Source organism: Myotis myotis, unplaced genomic scaffold (genome assembly GCF_014108235.1).
Source record: "Myotis myotis isolate mMyoMyo1 unplaced genomic scaffold, mMyoMyo1.p scaffold_m19_p_2, whole genome shotgun sequence".
NCBI lineage: Eukaryota > Metazoa > Chordata > Mammalia > Chiroptera > Vespertilionidae > Myotis > Myotis myotis.
This window is the reverse complement of record NW_023416324.1, coordinates 215007520-215021089: the sequence shown is the minus strand read 5'-3', so window position 1 is coordinate 215021089 and position 13570 is coordinate 215007520. Positions and strand designations below refer to the sequence as shown.

Here is a 13570-nt window from a genome sequence, read left to right as displayed (position 1 = left end):
GAAACTACAGGCTCCAAGTCCTGCAGAGTCTCTAGTCATCACCTAGTTCTGGGCGGGGGCGGGGGGGGGGGTGTCTGGCAGAGCAGGGAGATTCAGAAGCGACCCTGACTCACTCCGAGGGAAGCCATGGACCCCTGCATGTGGGGCGCCGGGGGAGTGCCCAGGCTGCTCACTGGCCTGGCTCCATCCCTCCGCTCTTATCCGAGGGACACCCAGGGCCCGGGCTTCAGGTCCCTCTCACAGGGGACTTGGTCCTCTCTGGGAGGAGGCTCTGGATGGGAAGGGATTAGGCGATTTTACGTGGGAATGGGCTCCTGAGCAAATCCAGATAAAGGGAGGTGGGGTGGGGACGAGGCCAGGCTGGCCCACACCCCTCAGAAACTCTCCTTCAGGAGACAGAGGGCAGGCGGCAAGCTAGAGGCACAGCCAACAGCACATTTTGTTTTGCTTTAGAATCAGAATCGAAGTCTGGAAGGTGCATAAAGCTTAAAAATAGAGAACTCCGACAGCACTTTGCAAAAGAGTGAACACTCTTCCTTGTAACTAGATCGAGATCCCACGAGCCCTGGAACCATGGAAAGCTGATAGTAAATTGATCTCCCCTTAAAGGGGACAATAATTTAATCAGATTAAAAAAAAAAAAGAGTAGCTGCTCTTTACAGCTTTTTTTTCTTTTTTTTTTTCCCACCTGCCTGCCTTTGCCCTTAAAATGAACAGGAAGTGATTGGACTGATTGCACTGAAAAGCTGAGCCTGCTTAGACCCACCCAGGACAGAAGAACAGAATCCCCAAGGCCGCAATTAAATTCCGGCGGCTGCTGCCAGAGCGGTGGAGTGGTTGTTTAAAAACTCCGGGGTTGTTTATATGTCCCCACCGAAGGCCAAGGTTCTTAAAAGCAGCTCAAAGCAAGGGCACGATCTGGGGCTGGGGCTGCTCAGCTGAAGGTGCCTGGTCCGCAAACAGGGACGCTGGCCGCCTAGACCCCGATTCCCAAACGCAGCCTGACTGCCTTCCGCTGCCCCGGGCTGGGCTTAAGCTAGGTGAGCCCGAGAGATAAAGCTGCTCGGGACGGTTCCAGGAAAAGAAACTGGATTCGCTCCTTGAGGCTTCTGGCAGGAGCAGGCTGGAGGCTTGCAAAAACTTCAAAAACTTTCGCAAACTTAACTGCCTGCTGGTGGACTTCGGACATGCTAATTGCCACAGGGATGTTCGAGGGGGTGGGGAGCCCTGACAGTTCTCCGGGTCAGTGTGTCTTCAGGGACCCAAGGTCTGAAAGCATCCCTTCCCCCTGCTCCATGGAGAACAGGCAGGAGGGTTTGGGGGTTAAGCCCGCGGGGAGGGAAGCCTGGGACCAACCAGCCTCGCCCCGGCCGGGCTGCCGCGGCCAGTGGGTTCTGACTTTTGCTACTTTGTATCAAAGCTAAAGACCCGCTAGGGAGGTCCCCACCGCCCTCCGGGGAAGGTCTGGGGGCTTCCGATTTTTGCAGCCCTCCCCAGAGGCAGCCGGGGTGGGCCGAGGCGGGTCCCTTGGAGGGTCGCCACGGAAACGCAGCATCCCCCGGCTCCCGCGCTGGGGGACGGACTAGGGGCCGGACGCGCCGCCTGGCTGCTGGCCTCCGGGTCGCCTCCGCCTCGGCCTCTGCTGGCCTCCGCCCGCCCGTGCTCCCGCCACCCGCTCCAGGCCGCATACCTTGAAAGCGATGGGCAGCGTCTTGTTGCAGCGCCAGTGCGTGGGCAGCACGGAGCAGAGGAAGTTGGGGCTGTCGGTGCGCACCAGCTCGCCCGGGTGGTCGGCCAGCACCTCCACCATGCTGCGGTCGCCGCTCCTCAGCTTGCCGGCCAGGGCGGCGCCGGCGTCCGGGGCGCCCAGCGGCAGCGCCTCGCTCATCTTGCCCGGGCTCAGCGCGGTGGACGGCGGCGTGAAGCGGCGGCTCGTGCTGGCATCTACGGGGATACGCATCACAACAAGCCGATTGAGTTAGGACCCTGCAAACAGCTCCTAGCAGAGGGCGGCGGGGGCGCGGATCTTCAGCCAGCAGCTCCCGGGAGACCCACATACAAGTTCAGGGGCCTGGACTGCCGCAGGGGCTGGGGGCGGGGGCTGACTTAAGTTACAAACTGTCCAGGAGGGGCAAGTTCTGGTTTTGCCCACGGGCCTCAGACCCGGGCGGGCAGGGCTCCCAGCATCCGGCTGCTGAGTGCTTTAAAAGTGGGCGACCAGAATCCAAAGCCAAATGCCAAGGGGGACTGGACTGTCTTCGCCCGAGTCTTGCTTTGAGAATTTCAGCTCAGTCTTTGGCTGTCAGAAAAGTTTCGGGGGGCAAGATCCCCATACACTCCCTACAACATGTCTGCGGAGAGATAAAGGACCGGCAACCGCACAGTTTGGAAGTTCCAGTAGTTAACCGCCTGTCAGTTTTCCCAGGTGAGTTTTGTCTAACGTCCCAACACAACAGAAAATACAGGGTCGTCTTCCATAAACATCGCCGCTTTTATCATGCAAAACTGGCCTGGGTCCTCCAACACCAAGAGCCGCGACTTCCGAAGGTCGCGCTACTAATGTATGTGCATATATACACACACATATAAATATATATACATATGCTCTACTTCATAAAATATTTACAAGACAATCTGTAGAGAATTTAAACACAACAGAAATCCATTAATGTCCGCTGCCGATTTTTTTTTTTTAAAGTAGCCTTGAAAATCAGCTTCAGTAGTTGGAGAAGGGCCGGGTAGAAATACTTGTCATGGTCTCTCAATAAGTTCTGGCAGAATGCTCAGTTCCAAAAATTCAGCTTTTCAAAGAAAAGCTGATCTTAAAAAAAAAAATCCACGTTGATGACACACAGGGAAACAGCTCTCCACATCTGAGAACTCGGGTTTGGGGATATTGGTTAAGTTTGTGGCTGATCCCGTGGTTTGGTGGGAGTCGAACAGCGGCGGAGTCACACGCACGCAGACATGCACTCCCGGAGCCAGCCGCTGTCTGCCGGGCTCGGTGAGTCAGCCCCGGCGGGAGGCGGCAGCGAGCGGATCTTCCTCCAGGGCCTCCCCAGCGCCGGCCTGTGAACTGCCAGGCCCCGCGGTACCCACAACCACCGCGTAACCGCAGCAGGTGGAGCGGGCCTCCGGAGGAGGGGGCGCCGCAGCGCAGATCGACACGGACCGGGGGCCGCTCGAGTTACCCACGCACACACTCCCACGCACACTGCCACGCACAGGCAACTTCGCGGCTCGCCTCGCGACACAGCGCACTTTCTCCTGCAGTTGTCAAAGGAAAACAACCGGGAAAAGTTCACAGCCAGGAAAGAAGTGGAACCATCCAGCCAAGAAACCAGTTCATTCAAAAGTAAGAACGAAAGGGGAAAAAAATAAAAAATCGAAGCTCCAACGCGGGTCAAGGAGAAGCAGCGAAGGTTGACTTTCTTCTCGCGTCCCCGGAGCCCGGGGAAGGGTGCCTGCCGGCCAGGGCCGGCGGCGTGCTGCCTGCTGGTCCGGCCGCGGGGCGCCCGTGCCGACCGTCCCGCCGCGCCGCGCCGCGCCGCGCCCGCTGGCTCTATGAATGAGAGTGCCTGGAAATGAACGTGCTTTTACTGTAAGCCCGGCCCGAGGAATTCCATTCCCTCAGCTCGTTTGCATAGGGGCGGCCGCGGGCCAATCGCAGGCCTTTCCGGTATCAGCCAGGGCGCGGCTCCCCGCCCAGGGCTCCTGGAATTGGCCCGCGCGCCCCCGCCGCCGCCGCGCGCTACTGTACGCACCGGGGCGGGGAGTCGGCGGCCCCCGCGGTCCCCACGCACCCGCGTCCGCGCACACACACGCACCGGCTCCCACGCTCCCCGAGGCCCCGCCCCGCCCCGCGGCTGTGCACACACGCACCGGCGCGCGCGGCCTGGGGCCCTGGGCCTTCAGTGCCCAGCGGCGCGGCTGGCAGCCGCGGCCCGGGGACCGAGGAGGTGGATGGAGGAAGAGGAGGACGGCCGGCCGGGAGGACTCGGGCTGCGAGTTGCACACGGAGCGGCAGGAGGAGACCAGCAGGAGGGAGACGCCCCGCGCACCCCGGAGAGACAGCGGCCATCGCGGCCGCCGCGAGGCTCCCGGGATCGGAGAGCAGCCCCAGCTCCTCCGCGGGCGGCCGCACCCGAGCCCCCGCTTCCCCGGAGTGGGTGCGACTCGACCACGAGGGGACTGGGAGGCCGAGGGCGGGTTGGCAGCGGCTGCGGAGTGGCACTGAGTCCTAATGAAGCCAGAGGGTTCTCGGTGGCCACAACACGGGTCTTGTGTTAGTAGTTTCCACTCTTGGCTTGTTTTCTTTAATTGGTGTTTTCGCCGCGTCTGGGCTGCGGCTTAATTACGCAGCGCGCCTCGCTCCGGCCGTGTGCTTAGCCGCCAGCAAAGGGCTTTCCCAGTCAGACAAGACCCCAAAGAACTTGCGACTGGAAAGAAAGTTGCAAGCACCCGCCGGGTTCGCCCCCCGTCCTCGGAGCGAGGCTGCCCCGAGGGCGGCGCTAAACCTCGCGCTGGGCCGGGGTCGCCGGAGCCCCACACCCACCCGCGGCTCCCCGGAAACGGCCCGGCTACTCCCCCCGCCCCTGCGCGCGCGGCCCGGGTGCCGAACCCACCCCAGCTTTGCGCGCGGGCGGGAACTTCCCGCTGGGCCCGGCGCCGCGGGCATTTGTGCATAGTTTAGGGGGACCCGCCCGGTGCATTGTCCCCCGCACTGAGGGTCCCTCCCTCCCTGCGGGGTCCCTCACCTCCAGGTAGGGCGCACCCGGAGCCCGTCCCCAGCTGCCCTCGGAGCCCTCAACTTCAACTCCCTCGAGATGGGGGCCCCCCACCCCCTCCGGGTCCCCCCGCCCCCCCTCCCCGGGTAGATGCGCGGTCGGGGGGCTGCCGCCCCGCACTCCCATCGGGCTCTGCCAGCGGGCCTGCCTGTCGGAGGCGAGGGCCAGGGAGGGTCCCAGGCTGCTGCCGGGTCCCAGGACCCGCGAGGCGCCTCGGGCGGAGCGGCTGGAGGACGACGCCGCGGCCGCGCGGACGCCAGGGGGCAGCAGCGGCCCTTGCTCGCCGCCCTGGACGCCCAGCCGCCGCACTGCACCCGGAACGCCCCGAAGGCGCTGGGTTCTGCCGGCCCTCGCGGCCTTTGGGCCGCTCTTGGAAGAACTTCAGTTTTGGGGGGAATCGACAGGAAACGGCCCAGGGAGCTAGCCCGCGCGGCCGCGTCCCGCCCCAGCTGCCCAGCAGCGGAGCTGATGGCGCGGGAACCGGGGAGCACGGGGTCCCGACTGGCCCGCGTCGGGGTCTCTTCCCGAAGCCCCTTTACCGGACACCGCGGTCGGCCGCCCCAGGCCGTCCGTGCGCGGGGTCCCCAGAAACCTGCCTCCCGCGCTTCTCCCAGGCGGGCCGGCCCTGCTCCTGCGGGAAGTCGGGACGCCCGCATCCGCTGCGTTTTGATGGTTTCACTGGCCTGGGGTCTGAGATAGAAACCTCGCTTGTCTTTTTTTTTTTTTTTTTAAGAAGCCCCACTTCATGAATAGAGCCCCCCCCCCCCCCACCAACGCCCACCCTCTGCGTGGGCCAAGGGATTCCAAATACCGCGCAGTCCCAAAGCGCCGGCGCCCCTGCCCGGACCGCCCGCCCGCCCTGGAGGACTCGGGAGTGAGAAGCGCTGCTGTCGGGGCGCGTGCATTCGCCCAGGAGCCACCGGGCGCTCCGGGGCCTCCGCTACACCCCCAGGGACCTCCGGGGGCGCGGGGCGGCTCAGGCAAACATGGGCCCAGCGGAGGGGAGAGCGCAGATCGGGGTACCCGCGCCTCTGGAAGGTCAGAGGGGGCTCCTCCCGGGCTGGGGCGGTTTGAAACCCTAAACCCCGCGAGGGGCTACGGGTCGCCCCCCCCCCCCCCCACAGGCCTCCCAGCGGGAGTCAAGTTCCCAGCTTAGTCCGGAGAGGGTTCAGCCATAGATGCTCCCCGTGCAGCCTTTCAAGACGCCCCGCTGAGCATCGCAACCAGCGCACCCCGGTTCGCACGCCCAGGAGGATGGTGATAGCAGGACAGTCCTGCTGGTTTATTCCGAATCTGGCCGGCACTTGGGGTTCCCACACCTGCGAACCAGAAACCCACCCCCGCGGCGCCTTCGCAGCAGCGAGGCACCCGAGTGAGTGGGAAGCAGGCGGGGGGCGGGGGGGACTCGGCGGAGGGGGACCCGCACCCCCAGTGCGAAGGGCTTTTCACGCAGCTCATGAAGTTCCTGCGCGGAATGAACTCTTTCCTACCAGGCGGCTCAGGTCAGCGGCGAGAGAGACTTTCCCCTCCGCCTTTGGGAGAAGGGAGAGGGCCATGGCCACAGTCCCTCCCCGCGCCCCCGGGGGTAGCCCTGACCCCATTGCCACAAAGCAAAAGTAGAACTGAGCGCTCTGTAGGGCAGATGCCTGTGCCAGGCTTTTCCCGCTTGGCTCCCCGCGGAAATTTCAACAAGGCTCATCATTGCACTGGGATGTAGGTTTACCCGGTGAGTTTTAAACGTAGCGCTTCGTTAGTTGAAAGGAAAAATAACCCTTTCCCTGGAAATCAGGGCCGTCTTTTCTTCTTCAGCTTTAGGGAAATCTGTCACTAGAGGTGGTCTCAGAAAATATCTAAACATTTTACATTTTTTCCCCTTTTCAAAACCCTGTCAAAAATAAAATATGCAGAAAGTTGAGATTAGAATCTTAAGCATTCCCTTAAGTGCAAAATCCCCCCTGTGAGCAAAATCTTCCTAAAATGACACTTCTAAAAATGGGATATTCCTGAGTTATTTCTATTTTCAGTGCCGTTTAAGGGAAAATAAAATCCAGAGAGAGTGTTTCTTGCTAGCGGTTCTGACCCAATCCCTGCAGTTGGTACCATGTCCCGGGGAAGGGAACTTCGGAGTACAGGGACTTGTGGACGTGCACACAGATAACCCGCCATCTGCGCCAGCCGGGTCCCAGCCTGGGGGTTTAATGGAACAGCTCTCCCTCTGGAGGGGCTTTGAGGAGCTTCCCTTTTGAAATCTAATCCTTAGTCCGCCCAGTGCGGGTCTCCGTGGGGTCCGTGGGGTACCGTGGTTGACGTGTGACTATTTCACTTTAACTTCACGCCTCGGTTGTGCAGCTCACAGGTGGCAAGATGGAGAACATTTCAAACCCCATCTTCTGCAAAGTTAGGGGGTGCTGAGTAAACACTCTGCCCCCATAAAAGTGAGGCATTGCCGCTCCCATAACAAAGGCAGTAAACTCCTTCTGCAGAGTCAGGGAGAGCCGCCCATCCCGGTGGAATGCACTGGGGTAGAGCTGCTGCACGGAGGGTGTCATTTGAGGTTTCATGGGGACATTTTATAGGGCTTGACGTTTACAATGTAGAGAATAGCTTTTAAGTATTTTTGAATCAGCAAAAAAAAAAAAAAGCCTTAATTATTTGGTTAATTTATATCATACATCACTTACAGGATATATACATAAATGTCATACATATGCATATATATGTGAATGCATATTTTATAAAAATATAATGGGGAATCTAACATACCATGAAAGTCTCTAGATGGATTCATTCCGTGTGCACATTCTGGAAGAACAGAGAGGAGAAGAGGAAAAATAGTTGTCTGACTCTACTGACAGCAAACACCAAACTGACGGATGGTTGACGCATTTCATTCTAATTGCAGGCAAGGCAAGGAGAAAAACTAAACCCCCTCCATTGTTTTTGCCAGCGTATGGCCTCTTACACTTCTGAGCGCTGGGATTTTTTACGGCACGTTGTCCAGCGTTGGCACAAACAGAGCTTAACACAGGGAGTCGGCAAATGAGAAACGAGCTGGTACAGAGGCTCAGGGTTCCTGTGCCTGCGACCCGTTTGCCGCCGCTGCTCACGCTGCCTCTGTCGCTCACGGAACCACCGAGGTTTATTTAACGGACATCACAGACCCACTGGGAGGGCGCAGGCTGGCTCGGCGCGCCAGTGAAGTTACGCAGAAGCACGTAACCCTCTGTCAGGGGGCAGGGGCTTCGATGCAGGAAGTAAAAATACACATTTTTTAAAGCGGTGAAAAGGAACAATTGGGAATACACCTCAGGAGAGAAACGCACCGATGGCTAACCATTCTGATCATTTTCTCCCAAGGACAGGATTTTGAAATATTCCTTCCTGCTCGCTTTCCTCTCTTTCCCTTTGAGAGGAGGGCAGGTTATTTGTGTCAAAGCCTCGCATTCTTAAAATAGCAGATGCTATCCATTATCACTGAACACAGTGCCCCAGGGTGACTTCCACATGGGAGCCCCTCGCTGGGCAGGGCGATAGCGCAGCCCAGGGAGGACAGGCCAGGACGCGGGTCCTCCCTTTTGGGTGACACCCACACACGGTGCTCTGAGTGCGAAGCTACGCCATCAGCTTTCCGTGGCGAGAAGGGTCAGCATTCTGGCCACAGACCTGCAGGAAATGCCATTTCTCAAGGCCTTAGACTCTGAGCATCTCGAACACGGCAGACCTGAAGCTTTCAACCCCACAATATTAGTCTCCTGTAGCTTTAAAAACCCTTAGGACGCAGAAAGGAGGTCATTATTCCAGACGCTGTTTAAGGAGGCAGGAGAACAAGACCTGCAGCTCCTGGGCCTTCTATTTTTGCCAAAGTAGAAAGGAAAAAAAGCAACTAAAATAATGAAGGGTTCCGCCCGGCCGCCCCACCGTGAAAGATGAAAGGAGCGGAACACGGCTAGTCTCAGAGAAGCGCCTGCCACACCAAACTGCGGCGTGCGTGTGCCTAGAACGGCTCCATAAAGACGTTTCAGAAAGCCCAGCATCAGGGCCGGGCAGCAGCATTTGCGCTGATGATGGTGGGGGCGGGGGCGGGGGGGGGGGTTAAAGGTGACAAAGTGCCCCAAGTCAGCAAGCTGGCTGTTCGCAGGCGCGGCTCCGGGCAGGACCATGCCAGCCAGACTGCCCAGGCGCTGGATGTGTGGCAAAGAGACCAGCAGACCGACCACCTGGGGGTTGGGGGGGGGGGGGGGGGGTTGGGGACGGACCCTGGGCTGCCTCTCCATGTCCAAGGCTGGAAGCAGGGGGCGCGGGTGACAAGTGTTCCCTCGGGCGCCCAATGTTTCAGGGGTTCTGAGAGGAAAGCCAGGGTTTTCTTCCTAAACCTGAACACCCAGGCAGCCATGAGGAGATGCGGAAAGCTTGCTTGCTTTGCCCAGTGCCCCTAGCTGTCGGGGGTGGGGGAGGGGGTGGGGGGGCAGGGGAGGGGCCAGGTGTCCCCAAGGGAAGCCGCCCCTGTGCAGATTGGAAGGGACTTGTCCAAGGAGCAGGTACAGGTGGTAAAGGTACTGGAACCTGAACTCTAAGAGGGGAGAGGCCTGCATGCTGGTGACTGTGGGCACTGCATGTGGTGGCTGATCCTGCAGAGACCTAATCCCTCCCCCCTCCTCCCTCCCTCCCCCCTACCTCCCTCCCTCCTTCCTCCCTCCCCCCTCCCTCCTTCTATGCCACTAATATTGCAGGCCATGGCCAAGTGTGTCTGTTTCCCTTGCCGGCTTTAATCCTCACGGCAATACCATGTCCATCTCCATTTGCAGACCAGGATCCTCCTACTTGGAGAGTTTAGGAAACTTTACAAGCTCACTTCACTCTTGATCTCTATGCACACACACACACACACACACACACACATGCACACACACACCCCCACACATGCACATACATACACACACTTATCCACATGTGGGTCTGTATGCATGATGAGCTATGTTTTTTTCTGACCACAACTATGTGTTCCTATGGGCGGCCTTTGTCGGGTTCTGAGAAGTGAGACTCTGATCTCATCTTTTTCTTTTCTCCCCCCACCCCCTCTCCTCCCTCATGGTTTCCACTGGAAAGTATTCCTGAAATTCCTCGCCATGCAAATCTCAAGGCTTCAGGAGGCCTATCCTGAAGTGACTACTGGCAAGCCAAAGAGTTTGAGGAGCACGTCAAGGTTCATTTGCATAGAGGCTTTGAATTGATAATAAATGTTAAATGGATTCCTATTCTTTTCCTGCTTCCACTATTTTTTCAAATGGCACCTGGGGGGCATTCCCAGATAGGAAGTGTTTCATTTTCCTCCCATCAGCATCCCTCCAATGCTCCCTGTGTACCAGGCAGGGCGCGAGGCTCCTGGGTAGCTAAGGACCGATACCTGAGAACAGGGAGTGTCAGGCTGCTGCTGGGCATGTGCAGGGGCCGGGGAGGTGGTGAAAGGAGACACGGGAGGGAGGGAGGGGGAGGGCCCCGCCTGGGGGGCTCAGGAAAGATACCTTCCTAATCCAGGTGATGTTTGATTTGCCTGTTGGAGGTTGGGTAGGTTTTTACCAGGTGGTTGGGAGGGTTGCAGGAAGGGTCTAGAGAGGTGGGAGGAGCTGGAAGAGAAGGAATCCAGGCAGGAGGATCAGCATGAGAAAGTCGTGAACTTGTGAAACCTCACTCGCCAGGCCAGTGCTGGGATAGTTGGAGCGTGGGTTTGGGACCGGCTGGGCGTGGCAGCTCACAGCCGACACAGTGCGGGCAGACCTGGACACGCACAGGCCACGTGCAGCTGACAGCCCGAAGACATGTGCACACCCACAGGGGGCAATGGGTTCGCCCAGAGCCGTGAAATCGGGGCGGGACGTGGCTCACACCTTAGGAAAAGGAATCTCCCAGGGGTGTGTGTGTGTGTATGACTCGGGGGGGATAGAGCCCCCACAGGGGTCAGACAAGCATCGTGACCATCTATACAGGTGGAAACATGCAGATGGGAGAGGGGGGAGTGAAGGAGAGAGATGAGTACCCGCCTTGTGCCCAGGTGCCAGCGAAGGCAGTGAAGACCCGCAGAGGACGGGTGTGGCAGAGGACATCAGTGTCCAGCTGGGATTCACACAGCAGAACTGTAGGTCGGTGGGACAGGCAGGAGCTCCGGGCCGAGGTCTGGGGCGGCTGAGGTCCTCACACAGGCTGTCTGGGGAGTGTGCCGCGGGCAGGAGAGCACTGACCATCTCAGATCACCCAGCTTAAGGGGTGCCAGGAGGGGAGAGAGGGTCTTCAACACCAAAGGCAGGTGGGAGCTTTGAGAGGAAAGGCGTGTCTCAAAGGCCGTGAGGGTGAGGACTGAGAGACGCTGCCTGCAGGGGAGCTGTGGGAGCCTTTTCCAGCAGGGCGTCTGTGGAGCGGAGGGTGGGAAAGTGGGTGGGATGGAGGGACCGGAGGGAGGTGCCTGAGGGAGGGCGGGGAAGGGGAGCCATTGCAGGGGAGGAAGCCCAGCACTGAGATGTGAGTGCGTGTTTCAGATGGAAGACCCGTGAGGAAATGAACACTCGTCACGTGCATTTCACTGACCATCGAACCCATCGGCCCCCATCTCAGACCAGCTTGCCCTCCCCATGACTCTCTGTTCTCAGACTGGGAGCCATGCGTTCATTTATGACCTCATCCAGCCTGTTGCCAATTCCTTTCTTCAGCGTCTTCCTTGGTGACAATCCATCACCCTCCCATCCCTATGGCCACCGTGCTGGCTCAGGCTCTCACAAGCTCCCAGTCTCCTCAGAGGCCGCCATGAATCCCCTGGGCACTTTCAGGTGAGTCGCCCGCCCCTCGGTCGACAGATCCGGTCCGATCTGAGCTTTCCTCCGCGCCCTGATCCAGGCCAGGCTCCTTAGCACCGTCGGCAGGATTAAGGGCTGCTCTCCCGCTCCCCATCCTGGAGGGGGTCGGATCCTCTGCCCTGGGTGAAGTTTCCTCTCCTGGACCAACTGTCTCCGTTTTTCCTCATGCTCTCCATGCCCTTGCGTGGCCCTAAACCAGTGATGGCGAACCTATGACACGCGTGTCAGAGGTGACACGCAAACTCATTGTTTTGGTTGATTTTTCTTTGTTAAATGGCATTTAAATATATAAAATAAATATCAAAAATATAAGTCTTTGTTTTACTGTGGTTGCAAAGATCAAAAAATGTCTATATGTGACACGGCACCAGAGTTAAGTTAGGGTTTTTCAAAATGCTAACATGCTGAGCTCAAAAGGTTCGCCATCGCTGGCCTTGATCATAGGTTTTGGAACAGAAACCACATGTCTCAGCAGAACCCTGAAATGGACCCCAGTATCTTCCATCCTAACCCCGGGGCCTGGGACTCAGCAGGCAGCCACGCCCACACAGCTGGCCTGCATGGCACCGGGTGTGAGCAGTGGGCGGAGCCCTTGGGGAGCGGCTCACAGCGCCACGCGCACCCGTCAGGTTCCCTCACCTCTCGCGGGCCGCGCCTTTAGCCAGGCGGGCTGCCTCCTCATTCTAGAATAGTGCTGGCCCATGGAAGTGTGATGCGAGCCATATGCATCCATTTTCAATTGCTAGCAGCCACATTCAAACAGTACAGAGAAATGAGTGAAATTAAGTCTTATCATATATTTCAATCAGTTTAACCCAATATATCCCACACATTCCCATTTGTGCATATGATCAATATAAAATTATTGAGATATTTTACGTTCTTTTTTTATTGTACGTCTTCAAAATCCTACGTGTATTTTACATTTACAGCGCGTCACAAGTCCACGTAGCCACACCCCAGGCCCTCAAGAGTCGCCTGCCGCTGGTGGCTACTGTGACGGACAGGCAGCCATGGCGTGGCCGCTCAGGACAGCTCACCCCGGAGAGCACTGTTGCTGGCACTCCGCCAGCACCCGGCCCTGTGTCCCACCGGCTGACAGCAAAGGCCTCTGAGCAGCACGCCCCTCTGGGCCCCTATGCTCCCTCTGAGCCGACCTGAAGCAGAGCTCACGGCATCACCTGACTGACTCAGAGGCAGAAGGACACGCACAGCGACAACGGGACTGCAAAGGCCAGCTAACCACTGTCAGCGCCACCAATGCCGGTCACAGCCACGGACAAGCCACAAGCCAGCCCCTGGCACTGCCCGCGGCCACGTCTGGGTCGCCAGCCCCGAGGGCCCGGCCTATGCACAGCGCACGGTCTCCTCGAGCCCTGAGAGGATTTCGCCGAAGCATCTCGCACCCCTTTCTTTTCCGGCAAAGCTAGTTCCCTACGGAATTCATACGAACAGCGTGGGTTAGTGGGGAGCAGAGATTCATTTCTCATCGGTCCTGATTTCAAAGCAGAATTGCAAAGGGGTAAATGATACTCATCCTCAAAGAGCAATTCCTATCCATAGGCGGATTTTGAAAGGTAACACAGATTTTTCAGAAACCCATCCCTATATCGATCTGCTAGCCACCTGCCCGTTAGCTAGCAGCCATAGCTCCGTTCAGGGAGGCAGCTTCCGCTGAAGGTCTGGAGCGGGTCCCGGGGGCTCTGAAGACATAACCCAGGGGAGACCGCGGAGCAAGGCTTGATGTCTGTCCAAGGTTCACATAAGGCTGAGGTTAGAGAGAAACAAGGGGCGCGCATGCCCCCACGTTCTATCACCACAAGCACCGAACGGGGTGCACGGGCGGCCTTTGCACTGATTGCTTGGTCCATGTCAGCACAATCGTGAGGGCTCACTGTGGGTTGCATGATAAAATCATAACAATTTAAGGATCAATGG

General features: G+C 58.5%; 1 protein-coding gene across 6 annotated transcripts in view; it reads right to left on the bottom strand.

Annotated features, from left to right (window-relative positions):
* The window catches only part of RUNX1 (RUNX family transcription factor 1), a 194725-nt gene that overhangs the window by 84907 nt on the left and 96248 nt on the right, over window positions 1-13570 (bottom strand). For all 6 annotated transcript variants that reach the window (XM_036347494.1, XM_036347497.1, XM_036347492.1 and 3 more), the window contains one exon: window positions 1691-1944. In XM_036347494.1, coding sequence (XP_036203387.1) covers window positions 1691-1944 — 254 coding nt within the window. The remainder of the gene's footprint in view (window positions 1-1690; window positions 1945-13570) is intronic.